At 35.0% G+C, this 20,301-nt stretch overlaps 1 protein-coding gene across 2 annotated transcripts; it reads left to right on the forward strand.

Annotated features, from left to right (window-relative positions):
- Window positions 1–1,572: 1,572 nt before the first annotated feature.
- On the forward strand, window positions 1,573–15,447 carry Smp_149810.1 (hypothetical protein; the record flags this gene model as incomplete). 2 transcript variants are annotated; one of them, XM_018796582.1, is made up of 7 exons in its annotated part: window positions 1,573–1,683; window positions 6,048–6,239; window positions 8,665–8,757; window positions 9,529–9,690; window positions 11,803–11,859; window positions 13,287–13,665; window positions 15,403–15,447. In XM_018796582.1, exons 1-6 carry the CDS (start codon window positions 1,648–1,650, stop codon window positions 13,380–13,382), a joined length of 636 nt encoding a protein of 211 aa, XP_018651710.1. In that variant the 5' UTR covers window positions 1,573–1,647. The 2 variants fall into 2 exon arrangements, with proteins under 2 accessions (XP_018651710.1, XP_018651709.1); XM_018796581.1 differs by lacking the exon at window positions 15,403–15,447 and adding an exon at window positions 1,756–1,821 and having other exon boundaries at window positions 1,573–1,721; window positions 13,287–13,382.
- Between the last annotated feature and the right edge of the window lie 4,854 nt (window positions 15,448–20,301).

Below are 20,301 nucleotides of genomic sequence, written 5' to 3' on the forward strand. Positions count from 1 at the left end.
ATCACAAGATTACAAACCACCGCCTACCACCCACAAGCAAAATGGTTTGTCGGATGATAAGATAGGAACTAAATACAGTATTGATCGTCTTAAAATTGCGAGTTTAGAAGGAAACTCCAATAATATTGATTTTCCTCCGGCACAATATAACAACGCAGGCTCCACAATTACGATACCGCACTCCTTAATCAACAGTCACGAAAAAATTCAGTGGTATCTGACAAACAGACTGAGCCAACACTTTCTGGAAGAAGGCAGAGGTTTATGGAACACTTGAATGATTACTGCACGTAAGTCACAACTTAACACTTCATTTTATCTCGCTATTTTTTTGCATCATTGTGTCAAAAAAACCGAAAACAAAATTTTTTTCTCATATGTATGTATATGCACATACTTTTCCCGAAAAATTTCCAAAAAGTCATCGTGCGAAAATTGTTTGTACACCATCGCATGCTTACAAAATGCATGTATAATAGTTTATTTTACTGTTTCCCCCCTTTTTGTGTCCACACACGCGTAGGAAATAACACAGGTGGTGCTAAGCATATGAAAATATGCAGTGCTATCTAGATAGTAGCCATTACCGTAAGCTAGAGCTGGACCACGATTTCGTGGTACCCAGATAGTGAGGCTACTTTGATGACCATAGAGAACAAAATTGACATCGCTGAAGATAATTATTAATAAGAACTAGTTGGGTAAACAGAGCTTAGCTATCAGAATAATGTCTAGGTCCTTATTTATGCCTTGTCTATGGTACCAAAATAATAGGTCCATTCTTCATTTGTACTGTGCCATGATTTGACTACCTAATCTATCAGATATAATTCGTGGACGTTACTTCATCATATATATATAAATATATATATATATATACTGACTCATCTTAAGTAAGGGGTTGCTGCTAAGGTCTTCTGAAGATTACATTTGGGCCGGGAATAGAATTGTATATTTAATCTTAAAATCAAGAGGTTGAACAGAGTGGCCATACCTGAATAACCAAGCCGTGGCATAACAATTAAGTGTCCCTCATCATTCTGACCTTCTTTAAGCTTCAAATACTGAATGCAAATGTTCTCAATTATCATATGTTCGGCTTTATCTAGGCCATTTCCATGCTCGACATCTTTGGCCTCAACAGTGTTTGATAGACACTCATCTATCTGTTATTCTTTAACATTTACTGGTTCACATCGCATGAGTAACTGATTAATTGATTTATTCTATCATTTCCGCTTAGCTGAAGTTAATTCAAATTTTATAGTTTTCACATCACAGTCATTATCTCACTCGGCAAGACGATAGACGACGGTTCTAACAACCTCGTTGCCTTAGAACCAACATAATCAGGAAATATGAACCATTTAGTTAACCATCGAATACACTAGAATTAATACGGCTAGATAATTGACGTTAAACAATATAAAAACGGAACCCGCACTGAAACGTCACTGAGAAGACGTGTGCAAATCAATTAGCCTATACTAACTAGTCCCAAATATATTAGATATTTGTTCGCCTATACCGTATTTTTAGGTCGTTGAGCTGCGCGTGGTTTGTGTATGGTGGCAACAGTGATGTCTGTGGTTGGAGAACGGAAAAAGACACCGAAAGGTTCACTTAAAGAGAAAGTGCTTCAAGTATATGATAAGCTGTTTCAAGGACAAGATATCACTCAAGGTAGAGCGGAATTTTGGGACGACTTTTTCTTACTCAAAGTAAATGTTTCATTATTTCGTTTCTTATGTTCAGCCCAATCTTAAGTGTTTGTCTGCACACTTTGAAAAAACAAGTTCAGAAGATCTCGTTAGATTGAAGGTTCGTCTTTTTGTTGGTGTTATTCTGTGATGCGCTTTTTTCATTTTACTGGATAGCCTCAAACTATTTCGAAACCTCTCATCTGACCACTCCGAAAACCACTGATGTAGGTGAGGTATTACCAACCGCTAACGAATTTCGAACTATTGGTGTACATTCCAGTCATGTCTATTCGTGTCGGTTATTTCCTAACATGTGAAAAGCTTAGGCCATTACTGGTTTCATATCATCGGTTTGAGAAAATATTAAACTAACCTAATCATAAGATTGTGTATTTGTATTAAGTTACTTCAAATGGTTAGAAACAGAAGTGTACATGCATTCTGATGGCGTGGCCTTAAACAATTATCCTGACTATCGTCGAGTTGTTTTTTATGTATTTTCAAATTACATTCAGCTGATTGCTAAAACTTTTGGGAGCTACTATTTTAAATTTTGTAAAATTACGTATTCTACCAACTCCGCTTCATGCGCAGCCTCCAGTGGTTGATGTTATTTCATTAGGATAGCTGATCATACTTTGCAATAGAAGCACCACTTACAGTAGCATCTGAAAAACAGGGGTTTACCAAATACATTATTTTGAGAGTTTCGGGCTAGACTAAGCTATACTGCCGATCTTTGAACGAATCTTAAATGACCTTGAGAAATATTAGCTAATCAGAAGACAGTTAGTATGCAGTAAAAATATATTATACAAAACTCAAAAATTAGAGCGGATACTGTTTTACATGACTCAAAAACTTCTCAAGGTCAGATATGGGTTCAGAAGTTCTAAAATCATAGTGCATACGGTACAGGAACACATCCATATGGCTCCATGGTAGTCGACCTCTGAAACCATGATAAGGTCTTAAAAATTCTTTTAGCCTCGACCACAGAGCTTCAATGTTGTTGGTATATTGGTATGGTTTACGGTTTAGGGTTAGGGTTTAGGGTTAAGGATGAGACCATAAATTATGGACGACCTTTGAGCGACGCTAGAGTGATCCTGAGAGTGTCAAATAATAACTAAGACTAAATGAGGGTTATAAACCTGTGAGAAGAAGTCAAATTATGGTTTACGGTTCATGATTAAGGCTAGCAATTATACTTAGGGTTTTCATCACGAACTGACATCAGCCATAATGCCAAAACTCTATTTATCCAAATGGATAATTGAATTTCGCACCAAAATCTTATGATCACTTCTCTTGTAGACGCTAAATTATCACGTCTTCCGTAAAATCCGCTGTAAACTGATCGTACGCAAGCACCAAGTACCGAACTTAGCGCCGTGACCTTGAAAACCCGCGAAAGCTTCTGATTGGCTCGGCAGTATACTTTTGTCTCGCCGAGTTTCGAATAATATGGATTAGAATTAATATAAAAAACTAGGATTGGTGATTGGATCGACGGCAAAACTGTAATTTAAGGACGAACCAATCATATTTAAGGTCTTGGACTCGAATTTCATACACTCATTTGGTTTATTATCATTTTGGCACTATAGCTGTTATCAGTTCTTGATGAAAACACCAAATCTAATTCCTAACCTTAAAGTTCAACTGTAAATCATAATTCTTCACACTAATCTATAACTTTCATTTATCCCTAGTAAGTAGGTGGGCATTCCAAGATTATTTTAGCGTTGCTCAAAGGTCATCCATAAATTATAGTCTCACCCTACTTTTTACTAGAACCATTTCATTCCAAATATTCTTAGCAGTTGGTGGACGTTTAGTAGAGTTTATCTTGGAAATTGTGTCGATGTATTGGACTTCGTACCAAGGTTTATTCAGACCGATTATGTAATGTCTAATTCAGGCCTTGATGTGGATATATTAGTCGAATGTTTGATCGTCGAATTCCAATACATAGACATACCTATCGGCCATGGTCATATTTCTTAAGGAGATATTCGACTTCATCAAAGATCCTGTATATCATTAAAAGGATTGCCAAAGAAGTAAATAAATCTTATGTAGGCTCACCTACTCGTACACTATTGGTCCAGTTAGAGCTTATGACGAATTGTTATCAGAGTTGTCAACCTCAAGTGATATCCGTCAGGATTGCCTAGCAACCCCACTTTATATTTGATTTCGCTATAGACATCCTGGAAATTACACCTAGTTTACAAGAACTGAACCCATCAAGAATTTTACTTATCACCTTAAATTAGGTGGTTGACGTGATCTTATTTAGTGTAAACTCTGACATGCCTCTGAGTCTGCTACACGCGCTGAGTAACTGTTCAAAATAGTTTGAGCTAGGCATCTATCCTTCCACAAAATATTGCTTGAGAAGCGGTCCGCGCTATCGCACAAATTGATCGTAAGGGGTGGAGTATAGTGTATTAACAACTTCACTTATATTTTAAGTTTGATTAACCCTGGAAGTTGTGTCCAACGAAATCCCAGCACGGACTCAGAGAGATAAATCGGATTTTGTCGCCTTGTGTAGACGGGACATTAACCCTCCAATCAAAGAGCAAGTATACTGTGCAATAAGCGTGCATAAGCGACCTGTTTTCTGTCATAGATATCTTCGAATCATTTTTGGTATACATTCAGACTACTAAATGGACAACTCTATGGTTAGTCATGGAGTACTAAAAAAACGGGAAACTAGTCAGTGAAGTTGTAAATATTCATCAAATTCGGTAGTACAGGGATATGTTATGTATCCACAGCCAGTACCTACCTCAACATGTCTTTAGCTGATGTAGGAATAGGTTGGTAGGAAGCTAGAGCCGATCAAATCAGTGCTTGATAACGGCTCATGTTATTGATTGTTAGTTTTGGGCTGTCCTGGCAGGCGCAGACTACCTGGTTAAGGTCGTGCAATAACTATGATTAGTAGTTAAATACTTTAAGTGAAATGGCATAGAATCAGAGCCAGCAACTAAGATTTTTGATATTACACTAGTCAGATTGATTTTTTTGTCTATCACAAAATATTTCTGATTTTTTTTATAAAGTGGGACCATCAGAGATCAAAATTAGTCAGGTGGATTTACGTCTAATTCCCAAGCTATTGCCAGTATTTCAGTCAACTTAACTAAAATCGGACCACTATTCTTAAGTACTTCTGTATTTAACATACTAGGATTACTGCTTTCCGCTTTTTTTAGGTTAAGTATAACCTCCTCAATCTCACTTAATATTAGACTTTATCAATTTCCGATTCATATTTCTCAGAGATAGTGGGTAATTGGGGCGTAGCTGGATACAATTTAAGCTATTCTTTAAAGTGTCCTGCACATTGTTTTAATCTCCTGGACTGAGTTGGTAGTAATTTTGTCCTCTCACTAGCAACCGGCTTTTCAGGTATATTTCCCCAATAATTCGGAATATTTGTTTATTGATACCATTCGCCACTGCCTTTCCAATCCCCTGCTTTCGTTTCCCACCAATACTCTCGACCATTGCGTAAACGTTTCATTAGTTTATATCTGAGTTGTCTCTCTTCACCATCTTCTGAGACTACCAGGGTGAGTTCTTGGACAGCTGTCAATTCAGTAAAATCTCAGAAATCCACTTGTCTTCCTTAACCCTTTGATTTAATTTGGTTACACTTACTACTAGTATATTTACAGGTGTTTAGATATCATACAAAGCTTCAGAATGAACTTCTCTAAGGTCGGATAAGTCCTTAGCTGATTTTCATCCGCATACATTCTTGATCTTTCCTCCTTTTGGATTAATATATAAGGGGTTTTCCTGTTATGATTTTCCGACGTCTGGTAAAAAGCATCGAAATGCGCGTTTTTACCAAAGCATGATTAGAGTCTAAGCATATCTTGCACAACTAGCGGGAGTTTATTATTGAGCCTCTCCAAAGATATCTGGTAGCTATATGGTTCATTTGTATCCATCATGTCTACATTTTGGGCAAGGGCGAGGAATGGATAGCAACGTGTCGCTCTTTTGAGTTTACGATTGAAATCGCTTTAGGTTTTGCTAATTGTTCATCTCACCTTGTCATACATTTATGTTTCTCTTATTATACAGGGCTGCCTCATCATTACTTTATGAATTCCTTTGAGAAACTCAAGCACTATTTCTGTGTTGTTTCGTATGAGTTTAATATACGTCTGACTTTTTTTGTAGGTTCTTAGTTTAAAAAGTCTTGGCAAACATTAAAGCCTGCGAATTAACCTTTAAGATAACCTTGTTTAAGATGCTTTTGTTTTTATTAGACTGGTTGATATTTTAACTTGAAAGTCACTTTTTATTTCTTAGCCTCAGCTCAACAGATTGTTTATACAATGCCTTCAAACAGCTCAGTATGATGGACATCGCATCCGAGTTGCCAACGCTATTCAAACATTAGATTGTTTACTGAGTGGCGTTCACAAGTGTAGATCATCAAATGTAAATGAGGAACTAAGTGCGATACTTTTAGGACCGGAGTATGTTAAAGATTTTATGGAGGTTAGTTGATCAAATTCCACTTTTATTAAGATCCTCTTGTTTTTTGAGTGTGATTCGTTAGAAATTGCTAAGTGAACGCCATTAGAATGTACAACATTAGTCTGTTCTGTTTAATAAATATTAAATGCTTGAACTAGCAATTGTCTCACTACAAATATATATATATATATATATATATATATATATATATATATATATAAGACAAACTTGAGGTTTAATGTCATAGGTTTATTCGATATAATTACTGGAAAGATTACCCGAATAATTTGAAAAATATATCCAACTGGTATCATGGGACGAATAATGCCCAAGTTCAACTTTTAAGAAAAACATGCAAAGGATTATTATTTGTATTTTGGTTTTATAATTAGTAGACGCCTTTGAATGTTAAATATTTTTACTCTCCTATTCCCAAGCTTCCGTCCGATCGACAAATCGGTGTTAGGTGTTATTATTCAAGATTTATCGTCAATTGATTGTTCCCCTTTACCTCTGGTCGTTCATCACTTGTAGCTAGTGTATGTACACATCGTAACTTTCTAGTTGTGTTACTATGTGATCAGGCATTTCAAGTATATTGTATGAGTCTTGAGTCATAATTGAACTGATTACAATAGAGAACTGATCAACTTTCTCCCTTCGTCTTTTCATTGGCCAGTGGGTTAGAAGGAGCTCGAGGACCAATAAGCGTTAACGTCCCTTTAAGATATGGAATTACTATCGTTCCAATCCATTCTTTTCGGCTTTCTTTCCCTTTATCTTCTCGACTTTCTCTATTATTTCGTTTGTAAAGTCCCTAGGATAACCATTCATCACAATAATGAACATTACCAAATTAAACTCAGTTTCTTTGTCATTCGGTTCTGTGACAAGTTTCAGAACTCTGTTTATCAAACTCTTAACTATCACCTTTGTGGAAAAGCCATGTGCTGACTTGTAATCTAGATGTTCCTAAGAATATGTTGGCTTTCGGAATATATTGATTTTTTGAAAACCGTCATGTTTCGTTTTCAATCAAACAGTCAAGAAATGGCAGTTTTTAGTAAGCGTACTCGATCTCTTTAGCAAATCTAATGGCGTTAGGTATACTGTTAGCATTTTAAGTAATTCATCTAGTTTATAGTGATAAAGATGTCATCTACACATCTCAAACTAAGATGACTAGATAAGTGTTAATGAGTGGTATAAATATGGTTTTTTTTCCAATTTTTAACTACCTAATCAGTGTGTGTTGTAATGTCTAAGAAGTTAATAAACTAGCTTGAAGTCGTTTCTAATATTGGTTTTATCCATGTAATTCAATTTAAAACACCACGATTTATAAATTCATAGTAATATCAGTATGATTTTTTGTTTATGGCTTGCTAATAATATAAACAGGCTCCATCTTTCTTTCTCATTATAAAAATTGCGAAGTAATAGATACACATGGCAATAATCTTCAATTTCAACAAATCATTAGTACCTCAGGCTTTATAATATTTCTTGAATACCAAGTCATGCAATAATGAATGGTTTTTCACACAGTAGGTAACTTTTTACGAATAATGAAGTGATCAATTTATTCAACATTGTTCCTGTACTGTAAATATAATTGATGGGATTCCATAAGCGCTTATAATTAGAAAAAAAGCATAACATTTAACAAGGTCCCAGTGGCAAATACTTGTTCTTGACCTTCATTGTGGACGTTCGACTATGTATTTTTAGGCACAGTGGCGATATTTGTGTCACCATCTGGAAGTATAAACTTCGTTCGCTTTATCATTTTTCACTAATTTTATCCTAATGGCTTACACATCAAACAGTGCTTACCAATGCTGAGGCTGGGTGGAACAATTTAAGAGATGACTCGTGGTATGGCAGATAGAGCTGTATATGACTGGTATCTACCGGTTCATCAGACCCCTCATTTACGGTCCTGGAGGTCGTAAAATCCAGTAGCATGCGACGTTATCATGCACTGCTCAAAATAGAAGCCAATGGTGATAGTGTTTTATTTTCCAATTACAACGTTCATACAAATAAGAGGAATTCTCCTAACCGAAAGAAATCTTTCTTTGTATTCTCAACCGAACTGTGTCTCTTATAACGTGCTTTTATTGCTCATTTATTTATCTGTCAGTCGTATTACTCTACCCTTCCTTATTTTTTCACAATATTATTGCTTCACGTGTGGGAAATTTTTCGTGATCTATTGTAGCAGAATTTAGGCACATTAAATGAATGAATATAATTTAGTTTAATAAGGATTTCTTACCGCCTGACTAGTGTTTGGCCTTTGTATTGTTTTCACTTGTTAATTCATCCTTTCTTGTTTACCAAATCCATGTCATTATGTTTCTGTAATATAAATAAAGTACCTTGTATTAAGCAAATGATTTAAATAACTTCGTAACTCTTTTTATAAATCTATCATATGTAGAACTACATTTCTCTATGCGTTGAACTAGTCCGAGAAGATAAACCAGAATTACTTCGTAGTCTTATGTTCAATTCAATGATGACATTTGCTTCGGTAAGTTGAACAGTAGAATTACTATTACTTATTCATATTCTATCATGAGATTTTTTCCATATGTAAAGAATCACTTTTAGTGTATATATATGGACATTCATCACTTAATTCAAATTGAGTTGATCTAATTTATACAGGTGATAGGAAAATTAGATTGATCAAATTGAATCTTAATAAATTGCATCAGGCATTGATCTAAGTGAGAGCAACCATTAAAAGCTGGGGTGCACTTGATAGCCGTTTCGTCTTATTATAGGACCCCTCGGTGGTGCACATCGGCAAGCCCACTGCGGATCGAATCCCATGACCTTTAGTCTCACGGTTAGCACTTAACCTCTGTACCTACCTCTGAGCCAGCATCCGATGGTGTACTTGTCTAAATTCAACCAACTTACGATATTGGACGACCATCTCCCATTGCCTTAACTGGATAACTTCCTCACATCCAATACGGTTGAACTTCACTGATCATGGCCTCTAACTAAAGCTCCAAGAATTACGTCTCAAAGCTATTCACTAGTGAATACATGGTCATTATTACCATACGAGGTTAACAAGCTAAGATCAGTACTCAATGTATTCTATGAAACCTCGACAACCTCCGCAAACTTCCTACAGTAACAAAGTGAATCTGTTAGTTAACAAATACCATTTGTCAACTTATAAACTGCGTATACGTTTAAATATTAGTAGTGCAACGTGTTTAGATTTATTTTAATCTATCTGTAAATATTTTACTAATTATTATACGGTGCATTTCAATTTTTATAGGTTACTTCATCTTTGAACAAAAATCCATTTATTCCTATTCTGTTAGATGATCGTATTTATGACCTAATCATGAATACATTGATCAATCCTCAATTAAGATATTATCATGGTGTCACTGCATGCAGATTTCTTGGTTTACTATTACAATATACAGAACCTGATGTAAGTTATTTATTCTCAATATAATGAATTATTCTTTAATGTACCACCACATTTTTTTCATTTGAATAGTAAGAAAACATTTACAATTTCTAAGTTGTTTACTATTACCGTTTTCTACATTGAATTGTATAGTTTGTTTTAGATAGTATTGTATAAAGTCTAAAGGTTTTTTATAACTATGTTATTTTGTAAGATATTATTTAGTCTTTTGAGTTTCTTTTTTATTGCTCTTTGATCAGTAGTTGTAAATGGCATTAATAAAGCCAAACTGTGGCATGAATCTAAATACATGGATCTATACTTGGTTACTTTATTTAATTAATTTAGCTATTTCTTGTATTCATCACAGATTGATTTCAGTTGGTGTATTATCTAAAACTAGGGAGCACTAAACAGCTGTTTTGTCCTAGTTTGTTGTTGTTCCCGGCCGACGCAAGCCGCTTGCCCCCAAATGCTCTGGTACGGCCGAGAGTCGGGAGAGTCCACTCTCCCTCTCGAAATGCTCTCACATTGCCACGCATATATAGCCTCTGCCAGGGAAGTCCTACTCACTGCCTTCTCGAACCACGGGTGTTGTTTACGAAATTGAGAGGACGAAGAGCGAATGTCCGGCACTTTAACCGGGTTGGTGGACACGGAGGGTCCACCTAAGGGAGTTGGAAAACCCTGATTCCAAACCAATGGTGCACATGGCTTCAGAATCCTGAATGAACAAATGGCGTATGAACCAATTATTGGTCACCGGCTACCATGGGACAGCATCTCCTCACGATGCTCCACTGCCTTGTAGATTAGGCCTTTAGGTCAAACGCCCGGGGTGTGGCCCCCTAAGAAAACCACCTGTTTACGTTTGGGTACCTGGGCAGTATCACAGCCCTCACACAAATCAAATGAGATTTGTGAGGCGCATATTTATCTGGTGCTTCCTTGTACCAATATTTATGTGTTTAAATAAATATCTAGTTTGTTGAAATTCTGTATTGTTCACTCACGTCCCCATCAAGGATCAAACCCAAGACCGTCAGCAAACACGTAACGATTATAGCCGCTGAGTTGGCATCTTATGGTACAACCCAAGCTTCCCATGATAGGACAAAACAGATGTCCATGGTTTCCTGGTTTTCAACAGTACCCTGACTAAAATTGATTTACGATGAACACAATATACAAATTAACCAGATCTTCACAACGTCCCTTTAACTGTTAACTGTTGTTCAGGAAAACAGTCCATTATGAATAATGAATAAATGGAACCGATAGACAAAACAATAATTTTTTCTGGTTGTTTTTTTAGCGTGGGTTTTTCTTACAGAATGCAATTGCTAGCCTTATGTCTAACCCACCTCCTTTACCTGGGCTTTGAACCGACACTAACCTTCCTTAGCATTCTTCGAACACTTTACTTCACTGGACTAGTCCCCAAATCAGAACACGGTTGAATAGAAATGAAATTATGTTCCAATTAAACTAAGTTGAGTGAAAATAACTATCATAGCACCAGATATATATGCTCCACACAAAAAATTGTCATTTCATTTAATTGTGTAAGGGCTATGATACTGCCCGGGTGCCCAGACCAAAGCAGATGTGTTATTTAACACTTTTTATCTAAAAACGAAACAAACCAAGTTACATTTTAAAAACATGAAGTTCAGCAAGTGGATCTCTTTTCAACGAATTTATTATCAAGCTGTGTTATATTTTATCAAAGATATCTCTGTTCAGTATAAATTAATTACATCGACTTTCATTTTACATAACAACAATATCATCACAATAAATCATTCATTCATAGCCAACATAGAGCCCGATGCAAATATACATTAGCAGAACATGTTATGCTACACTAACACATCTAGATAAAGTTATCATGATTAATATCAAAGTAGTCGAATTAGTAATCGTAATAATGCACTATCTTGTAGGATTGGAACTTGTGTCACTCAGCATAACAGTTTTCAACCACCTAGGATCGTAACCAATAAATAATTCAATGTTTTCAAGGAATTAGAGATAGTATGTCCATACACTTGATTTGATTTGTTTTTTCTTACTAACATATCTGAACCTACTGTTTTACTTGATATTTCATGAATTTTATTTTCTTTATAGTCACTGAATTTATTTCAAACATTAATTCAACAGACAGAAGATGAACTGTTGTTAAATGTAAGTAAGAATTTACTACAAATTATTTGTAAATGGCATACACATAAACTATATGACATGTTCAATGGGGTCAGATGAATGATTTAAATTGGATTGTCGATATCCACTTTGTGTCTCGTATCAATTAGATGGACCATTATAGAGCTTTTGGTTGATTTTAATTATCTCTTACTTAACCAGGTAGATCGATAGTTGGATATTAAAGGACGAACTAACTGTGTACCGAATATAACTGAATCCACAAGGGTTAGATTGATAAGTCTACATGGTTGGGGTGAGTTCAGGAATTTTGTCTTTATTTCCGGTTTTAACGACTGGTTGGTTGTAGAATAGTGTGTACAGTGAATGTTATCCACAGACATTTTTTGTCTGTTGTTATTTCACTGATTGTTTCGTGTAGGAGGTGATTGCAGGAATGCAACTTTCTTAGGAAGTGTGAGTATGTCTACCTTTGTCAGTCTCTGGGTTATATGTTTATTGGTAAATGTTAATGAATATTCTTATTGACCAACGTACGGATAGTACGTAATTCCTCTTAAATGGTTACATCTGTTCTGTTTATCCCGTGTCTAAGTACATCATTCATTAGTGTTGCCAAAACGTAGTAAGCGAAAAGTGGGCCTAGTGGAGATACAACTTGAGTCTCATTCGGTTATCTGTAAAATTCCTCGTTAAGTTAAAAATGTACATTCAATGTGCATCTGAGAATTTCGAGACCAAATGTTTCGGGTTCTGTTCCTGGACACAGGGTCGTGGATGGAAACTGCAGCTTGAAGAGTCACACATACTAAGAAGAAATGGGTGTCCAGTAGTTCTAGGTCTTCAGTGGTGATCTAGCTAAGATCCGTTCATGGTATAAAGTTTTTGAAAGTTCGATTGTTTCCACAAAACCCTATACTGATCTATTTTTGAAATTGCTCTACTGTCCTTTGGTATTTAGCATTGACTCTATACCCCATTGCACAAGCAAGTGGCTATCAGGGCTCAGTAGCTAAGTGGATAACGTGATGGCGTTTGAAGCGAATGGTACTGGGTTTGTGTACCGGAATGAGTATCTCAACTCTGGGATGCAGATGCATCCAGCCGACGAGTCTCAATTAGGATGGAACGCGCGTCCTGGATTCCATTGCTAGCCACTATCCATCTTTGCTTATGTCTCTATACTTAGTTGTAAAAAATATTGTAGAGCTATGACGAATAAATAATTGAGAAGAAGCATCGTACAAACAGTTCTCTTTATTATCTTAAAGAGATTAAGAACACAGAATTCGGTGGGATAACATGAATTCGTTTTACTTCATTAGGTTTGTATCAGCTGCTTACAACAACATGTAATATTTAAAAACCAAAGTTACAAAATGGGTTGTAAGTATCTAAATTATATATATATATATATATATATATATAACAATTGTTTTGTTGTATAGGCATATTCTGCTACTGATATTCAAACTTCCTCTAACCAAGTCCAACTAGACACATGGACGAGAAAACTAAAAGTGAGCAGGAAACTTTATTATTGACTAACCGAGTCGAAAATACATGCACGATCAATTCGTAAATATCTATATCGTTCGAATAATTAAGCCGCGTTTTCAACCAATAGTGTATTCTTGTCTTCTTAGAAAGTTAAGCGAAATATTTTATTCAACCATTCGTATCTCACTTATCATTTTTCCTACATCTGATCAACCCAGCGCATCAAAAACAAGGATCTAATCATGATAATAATATTAAATTTCCTTCACTATCTTACCTTCAGAGTATACTGTCTACTGTCGCTCTCGCATTGTCCGAATTTAACTTGTGAGTTTAACATGTAAACATTACTGTTGAATAGTTTTGTTTTTGTAGATGTTGACTGGCAAATGCTAAAAATGATTTATTAATTGTTCAATATTATATCATTGATATGCGATACATACATAGTGATATATACAACTGCCATTACAGTCGGACCCAGTGACCGCAGTTGGTGATCCACGGCCGGTGGATATAATGGAACCTACAAACGGCAAGCGGTAGCCAGTACCTGCTAGTGAAGACAGAACATGCTACACGTTGGGTAGACGCCGTGCTCCTTTTGATATTTACATGGCCTCTCGCGGTCCGGTTTGGCTAAAGACTCTCATACGCTATCCATCACATCGTCTGGGAGGAGCGTGCTTGCATATCCGAATTCGTCTCTGTAAATTAGTGCGGTTAGCCCAAAAATAATTTTCAAGTCTAATAAACCACAGTTGTGGGTCACTAACTTAGTGAGAATAGAAAGACTAAGAGACTGCACGGATGGCGTTTGGGGCAAACTTGGCATATTATTTTTCGAAGACGTGTTTATAAAAAAGTAAATAGTACACGAATAGAATAATGTAAATGTCGAAAAGAGAAATGGACCGATAACAACAATGATAATAACGAATGGTACAATTTATAACATAGAACAAACTTACTAAATTGCACCAGTATATAAATCGTTTGTGAAATGTTATTTATTATGATTATTGTTGTTATGTCCAATAATGTTTATGAGATAACGTACGTGTAATGAAAATAATGATATAAGAATACCACAACTATAATTATAATCTAAATAATAATCCGAATCGAGACAAACTGCGTTTGGTTTTTCGAAATTAGATTGTATCACCGAACATCACGTCGTGTTCTCACATTTTTGTAGTGGCTTAGCTTCGTTAATCAATCACCTTGATAACCGTTATTATATAAATCCCAACAGTGAATGAATTCGAAAGGCAATAAAAAGCGGCGACTACAGTTTATTAACGGATAGCACAGATAACAAGGTTACAAGCACATCGAGCGGATTTGGAGCAGGGAGGCTAATACTTCATTTCAGATCGACAATGAAAGATGAAGTAAAGCACTAGAGAAACTAAAAAACGGGAGGATAAAACTGAACGAATAAAAGTCACTATAAACTGTAATACTCACTTCTATTAAGTTTAAATCATATTACTAAAGGACTTGAAATTATTAGTAACAATATGAACAATAATAGAGTACATTTTGTTTGTACAACTGCAGCCGAAACCCGCTCCACCCTTTTCCGTCTAAGCAATCCAGTAATATTAATCATTCATTCCTGATAAATGACTTAGTTTAAACTAAATTTATCATGTTACCTGTATATTTACCATTGATCCCATTGACTTCAACAAAGCGTCTTTTTTATCTCTTGAGTTTAACCAAATTCTGCTTTTCTAATTACTAAAAGCTGTTGATCTTATAATTTTTTCAGGTTGATCTAAATCTTTAGAAGATCAACCTATTTAACTCTTTCTTACTAGTTATCTTCATTTTAGACCTCTGTTTATTCCTCTCTGTTTCTGTTCTATCACCTTTTTGGGTATCTTTACATCTTCGGTTTTCTAAAAGCCAATGGTTATAATTACTATCGACGATGAAATTGATAGGCAGAAAAGTCTATTAAAATCATATCGGTTTTTATTCGATCCCTACTTTGTTTTTCTTTATCATGTTTTGAACACTAGTTATTTATAATTTCTTTATATTACAATGTAGAAAATTTGGACAACAACGTGACAATTCTGGTGGTATTCTATCTTCTTTTTCATCTTTTGTAAGTCATTATTTCTTTCTTTCTGCCGTATTTTTGTGTGTGCACAAATTTTATTCCAGTACACTTCACATGGTTTTCTTGGTTCATCGTATTGTATATTTCAATTATCTAGACTATACTTAACAGATTATTGCTTGGACAAACTGTCTAGTACGAGGGGATAACGCAGTGGTGAAGACATTGTAAGATAATCCTCCCCCGCCTCAAATCCATTCTTTGGCTGGTTTAGTTCGAATTTTCGGGAAATAAAACATTTAATCTTTACATGGGTACTTAATTTTTTCATTTCTTTAAAAATATACGGAAGACATTATAGTGAATATAGTTGGTGAGTCAGTCACTCATAATCAATGTGAAACATGGCATTGTATATTGGCTCAACTATCCACACTGCATTAGCACATTAAGATTACATTGCCGAGGTAAATCTTAGAGTATTACAGTTAAGCAGTATTCATGGCCGTAAAAAAGATTAAGCATCGGAGATACGAGTTGAAAAGAGTTGTGGATTACTGGAACGAAAAAAATATTTATAAGGTAATTTAGAAACGTAAGATCTAGAGGAAAAAAATGAGAGACTGAACCTGCCCCATAGGAATGATTTTTAGTCATATCACCCAAAGTTTGTAACCATTGGTTACAACAATCACACGGACTCCAATCATGTAGTCTCCATCCACTTACCTGCATGTCTCAGTTGAACAGTTAGTGAATCTATGTGCACTGTCTCGATCGATTCTGACCCGTTGTTTCTCATCTCTAACTGTGGTTTATGAGAATTGCACTGACCCCAACCGGGTAGTCTGTACCTACCTACCTACCTACATATTGTCAGTTTTTATAATGATGAATATCATCTTCAAATATTTCATTTGATCTTGTCCTATACATGTATATGTATATTTTTCTTCTCCTCATACTATTAATTCAGTTCACTACTCTGGTCTCCGGTGATGTTGCATCAATTATTAGTTTAAGGTAAGTAATATGGTTTAGACAAAGATGTCCAGGTAGTAACTTACTTCAGTGACATATCTCCTTTATGCTTCTCACTTATCACTGGCCTTGTGGGACATGATTTTCGCAATATCTAACATCTCAATACTCATCTAAACCTCCTGCTCCTCCCTCTTAAAATGTTTTTTTCTCATTCTGTTAAGCAAAGATCATATCAGTCATCATTATTAAATTTAGACATTTTTCAAAGGTTTTTTTCGTTTTTATTCCAGAAATTTAAGGTTTAGTATTTTAGTTTAAATATTCACAGCTTGACTGTTCCGGTATAACTTTAAATCGCCTAGACTATCTTCATTGTTTTGTTAGTTATCTTTAGCTCGTGCAGAACAGGTGAAACTCAAGGTGGAAAGCCTAGTATATATACATATATAGTTTATGTGTCTTATTGGTATTTGTACGTAGATTGTTAAATATCTCCTTTGACTTTGAAAGTACTTTCATGAATAAACTGTCGAACCTTTTTTTCCATGCGTTTCAATTTAATTCAGTAAAACTCATGTCATCAAATAGCCCTGTCCCATCACCTGGTAAATAAGTTTTTCCAATAGGTAACTAGTTACCTGTAATATTGATCATGATCAACAAATATTATGCTACACTCTTATCTATTTATTCACTACTATTCTTGATGTAAAACACTACCATTCAGGTGTTTACATCAAAGACTTGTCGACTGACAACTATTGTGTACTGTTTTTCCCTCTTTTTGAAATAGTTTTATGCAATGTAGCTAGTAGTCATAAACCAATTGACAGTAAAACAAATTCATTATGATTATCATTGTATTCGTATGTTCTTGAAAACAAACTGAACCAAATATACATTCAAAGTCATCTGCTAGACTATCGTTGCGAAACTTAAATCACTAATATTTTTATAGGATTCACGCAAGAAAAATCTCGTATATACATGCGATTAACTGATGAAATAATCATTCAGCTGGTTCTGTGATATGTGCTACTTATGTCGAAAGATATAAGTAGTATGTAACGCTAACCGAAGTGGAAACCCTGGCAGCATAAGGCTAACATGATCAAGTTGACGTGAAAACAAGGACGAAAATAGTAAGGATTTGTGACTTGGAAGAATCACACAAAATGTGAAAGACAACTGATGGAAATTTGCAAGTGAGATATTCAATTTACGGTCCTCATCTTTTACCAAGAGATTCTGTAATTCTGTATTGAGATACATTGGTCGTTCCCACCTGAGTTTTCGTTCACTACAGTTCAAGTAATTTTATTGTTTATATGACATACTGACTGTAAATAAACACAACCAATTAAAACCAAGAAGCATTGACACAGCTGTCTCGCCTTAAGAATATACATCCGGTAATTTACATTCTCTACTTTTCAATCAGTTCACAACGTTATGCTGGTCTCTCTTCATCATCATTTATATGTCTTAATCTCGATGTAGATAAATTTCACCTGCTACAGCTCATCCTAATCATCCCAATCAATTGAGTTTTCTATAGTACCATTAATCAACTTCTCTCTATACACCACCTTGCTTATTCACTCATTGGTTCCATTATGTACGAGCTAAGTCTTTTACCTTCATAGTCCATTTTTCACAACCATAGAGCAACGCAAAATGGATGGTTGCATAATGTAGTGTACTATAATTCCCTATAGTTCTCTAGTGTAATATCAGTTAGCGATTAGGAATCTAATTTACTCGTTCATCTTGAAAAATATCTTTCATGAATTACTTATATAAGTTTTTCATTCATTTATCTCAATCCTTCTTTACTTTCTTTTGTTTTCATCTCATCTCAGACCATGTGATTCACTTTTGCTATGTCTATATGAATTAGCTAGAAGTAGTCATCATTTCGCTATACTTCTGTCTTATTCTAATGGTCATTATACAAATAATTCAAGAGATTTAGAAAGCATAATTGTTCCAGATCCTATATTCGGTAAGTTGACATTTAGTGTGTGTGTGTGTGTGTACACATCTGTTTCGTTGTATTTTTCTCCTACTTAATACATTTCTTTTTTTTAACTGATGATATAATAACAACTGAATCTTACAGAAAATTCATTGAATGTCATTAAATGGAAGTATTATTTGTGGGATGTAGTTTAGTTGAGAAATCAACATTTAACTCTGTTGGTTAATAATAAGATAGGAGTTTATGGACCCTAGAGTTAATTCATATTGTTACATGACCTGAATAATCATCTTGATTAGTGTATTGCCTATAATTGAATCAAGCTACGTGAAATTCGTAACTTTTTCCCAATTATATTTCAAGGCTGATTAGAAATGTTTATAAAGAAGTCAGGTGGTAACTTTTAGGATTGATGTAGGTCAGTAAGGCACAAGATTCTAGTAGTAGACAGTCATATTTGTTGTCTGAATTATTTAGAGACCGTAATAAGTTACAGTTACTCATAATTATATCAACTACTTATCGTTTCTAATGCGTATCATAGCATTTCCGGAAACCTCTACTGTTTGTCACTGAGATTTACATAAGGAGGCCTTCTTCCTTGGATGTTTTGTTACTGTGTGACTTCGTTTTGCGATGCTTATATTTTCACAATATTAATAATGTAACTCATTTACCCGATACAAATTTATACACGCTATCTTGAGCTACATTGTGCGAGAACTTGTGATACCATCCAGCTGATCAAACAATGGGAGTTGGCGCTTCATTAAACTTAATATTTGTTCATTGGAATTTGAATGATTGAACTGCTAAACCACTGCTCCTTACAGTTATAATACTTTATTAATCAAATAAATCTATGGTACTTAGTAAGTGACCGTTAGACATAACATATTAGCATACTTATGTTTCATCAATTGACCCATAATAATTTAAATCTATGAAAGTTTTTGTAGTTGTTATATAATTAACTTATATAAAGCGAGATATTTATTGCTGTGTACTTTGATTTTTCTGGAAAATATGGATTCGTGTTTACCTGTTATTGATATTCAGGGTGAAATTTTTTCAGTCTTTGAGTGGGTGCCTCTATATTATCTGCTGTCAAAAGTTAATCATATTCCAATGTAGCGACCAGAAGTGGATGTCTTTAAGGCATATTTCGTCCTAGTTGCGACTCGTCAACCAGACTCACCTGCACCCAAATGGTAATGCTTACACCTTAAACTAAACTCACTGCCTGTCAATTCACAAGAACCACCATACAGCATTTCAGGTGCACCTAGTTAGTGAATCCTATTTAAGACGAAACGTGTGTTCTAGATTCTAGTAGTAGTTATTTGTTGAGGATGCTAGATTCCCAGAACTCACTTGGTAAATGTCTTATTTTTGTAATTTTATTTTGGGTATTTGAATTTCTCGTTTCCGCTCCAAATGCTCTCATTTTCACCCTTATATCGTATTTCCGACTTGGGAGGACCTTAAATGTCATTAATTCGTTGTCTTTTTTAATGTGCTATTTTGTAACGTTTCTCAAGGACACTTTTTATGCTTGCTACTTGCGGAATATATTTTCCCTATTCTGACCTGGAATTCTCTTTCCAGTTAGCGAGGTTGAGACGCATTGGAATAGTCAGCTTATACAGTAATTGTGTCACTGAGTCTTCGTTCCGTTCGCAGATTAAGGTGATCTCGTAATCTTTTCAAACATGGCATTATTATCTAACAAATCTCGCTTAGTGTTTTTCTTTCAATATCCTATCCTATCGGTTTAAATACAAAATTACCTTAAAGTCTACTGTTACAATCATTATATTCATTGAGTATTAGAGTAATTAGTTACATTAATTTATATTTATTACTCATAGAAATTAATGGTATGTACTCTTTTTAACTTTCTCTATACATCATCGTATTT

The sequence above is a fragment of the Schistosoma mansoni genome, chromosome 4 (genome assembly GCF_000237925.1).
Source record: "Schistosoma mansoni strain Puerto Rico chromosome 4, complete genome".
In the NCBI taxonomy this organism is placed as follows: domain Eukaryota; kingdom Metazoa; phylum Platyhelminthes; class Trematoda; order Strigeidida; family Schistosomatidae; genus Schistosoma; species Schistosoma mansoni.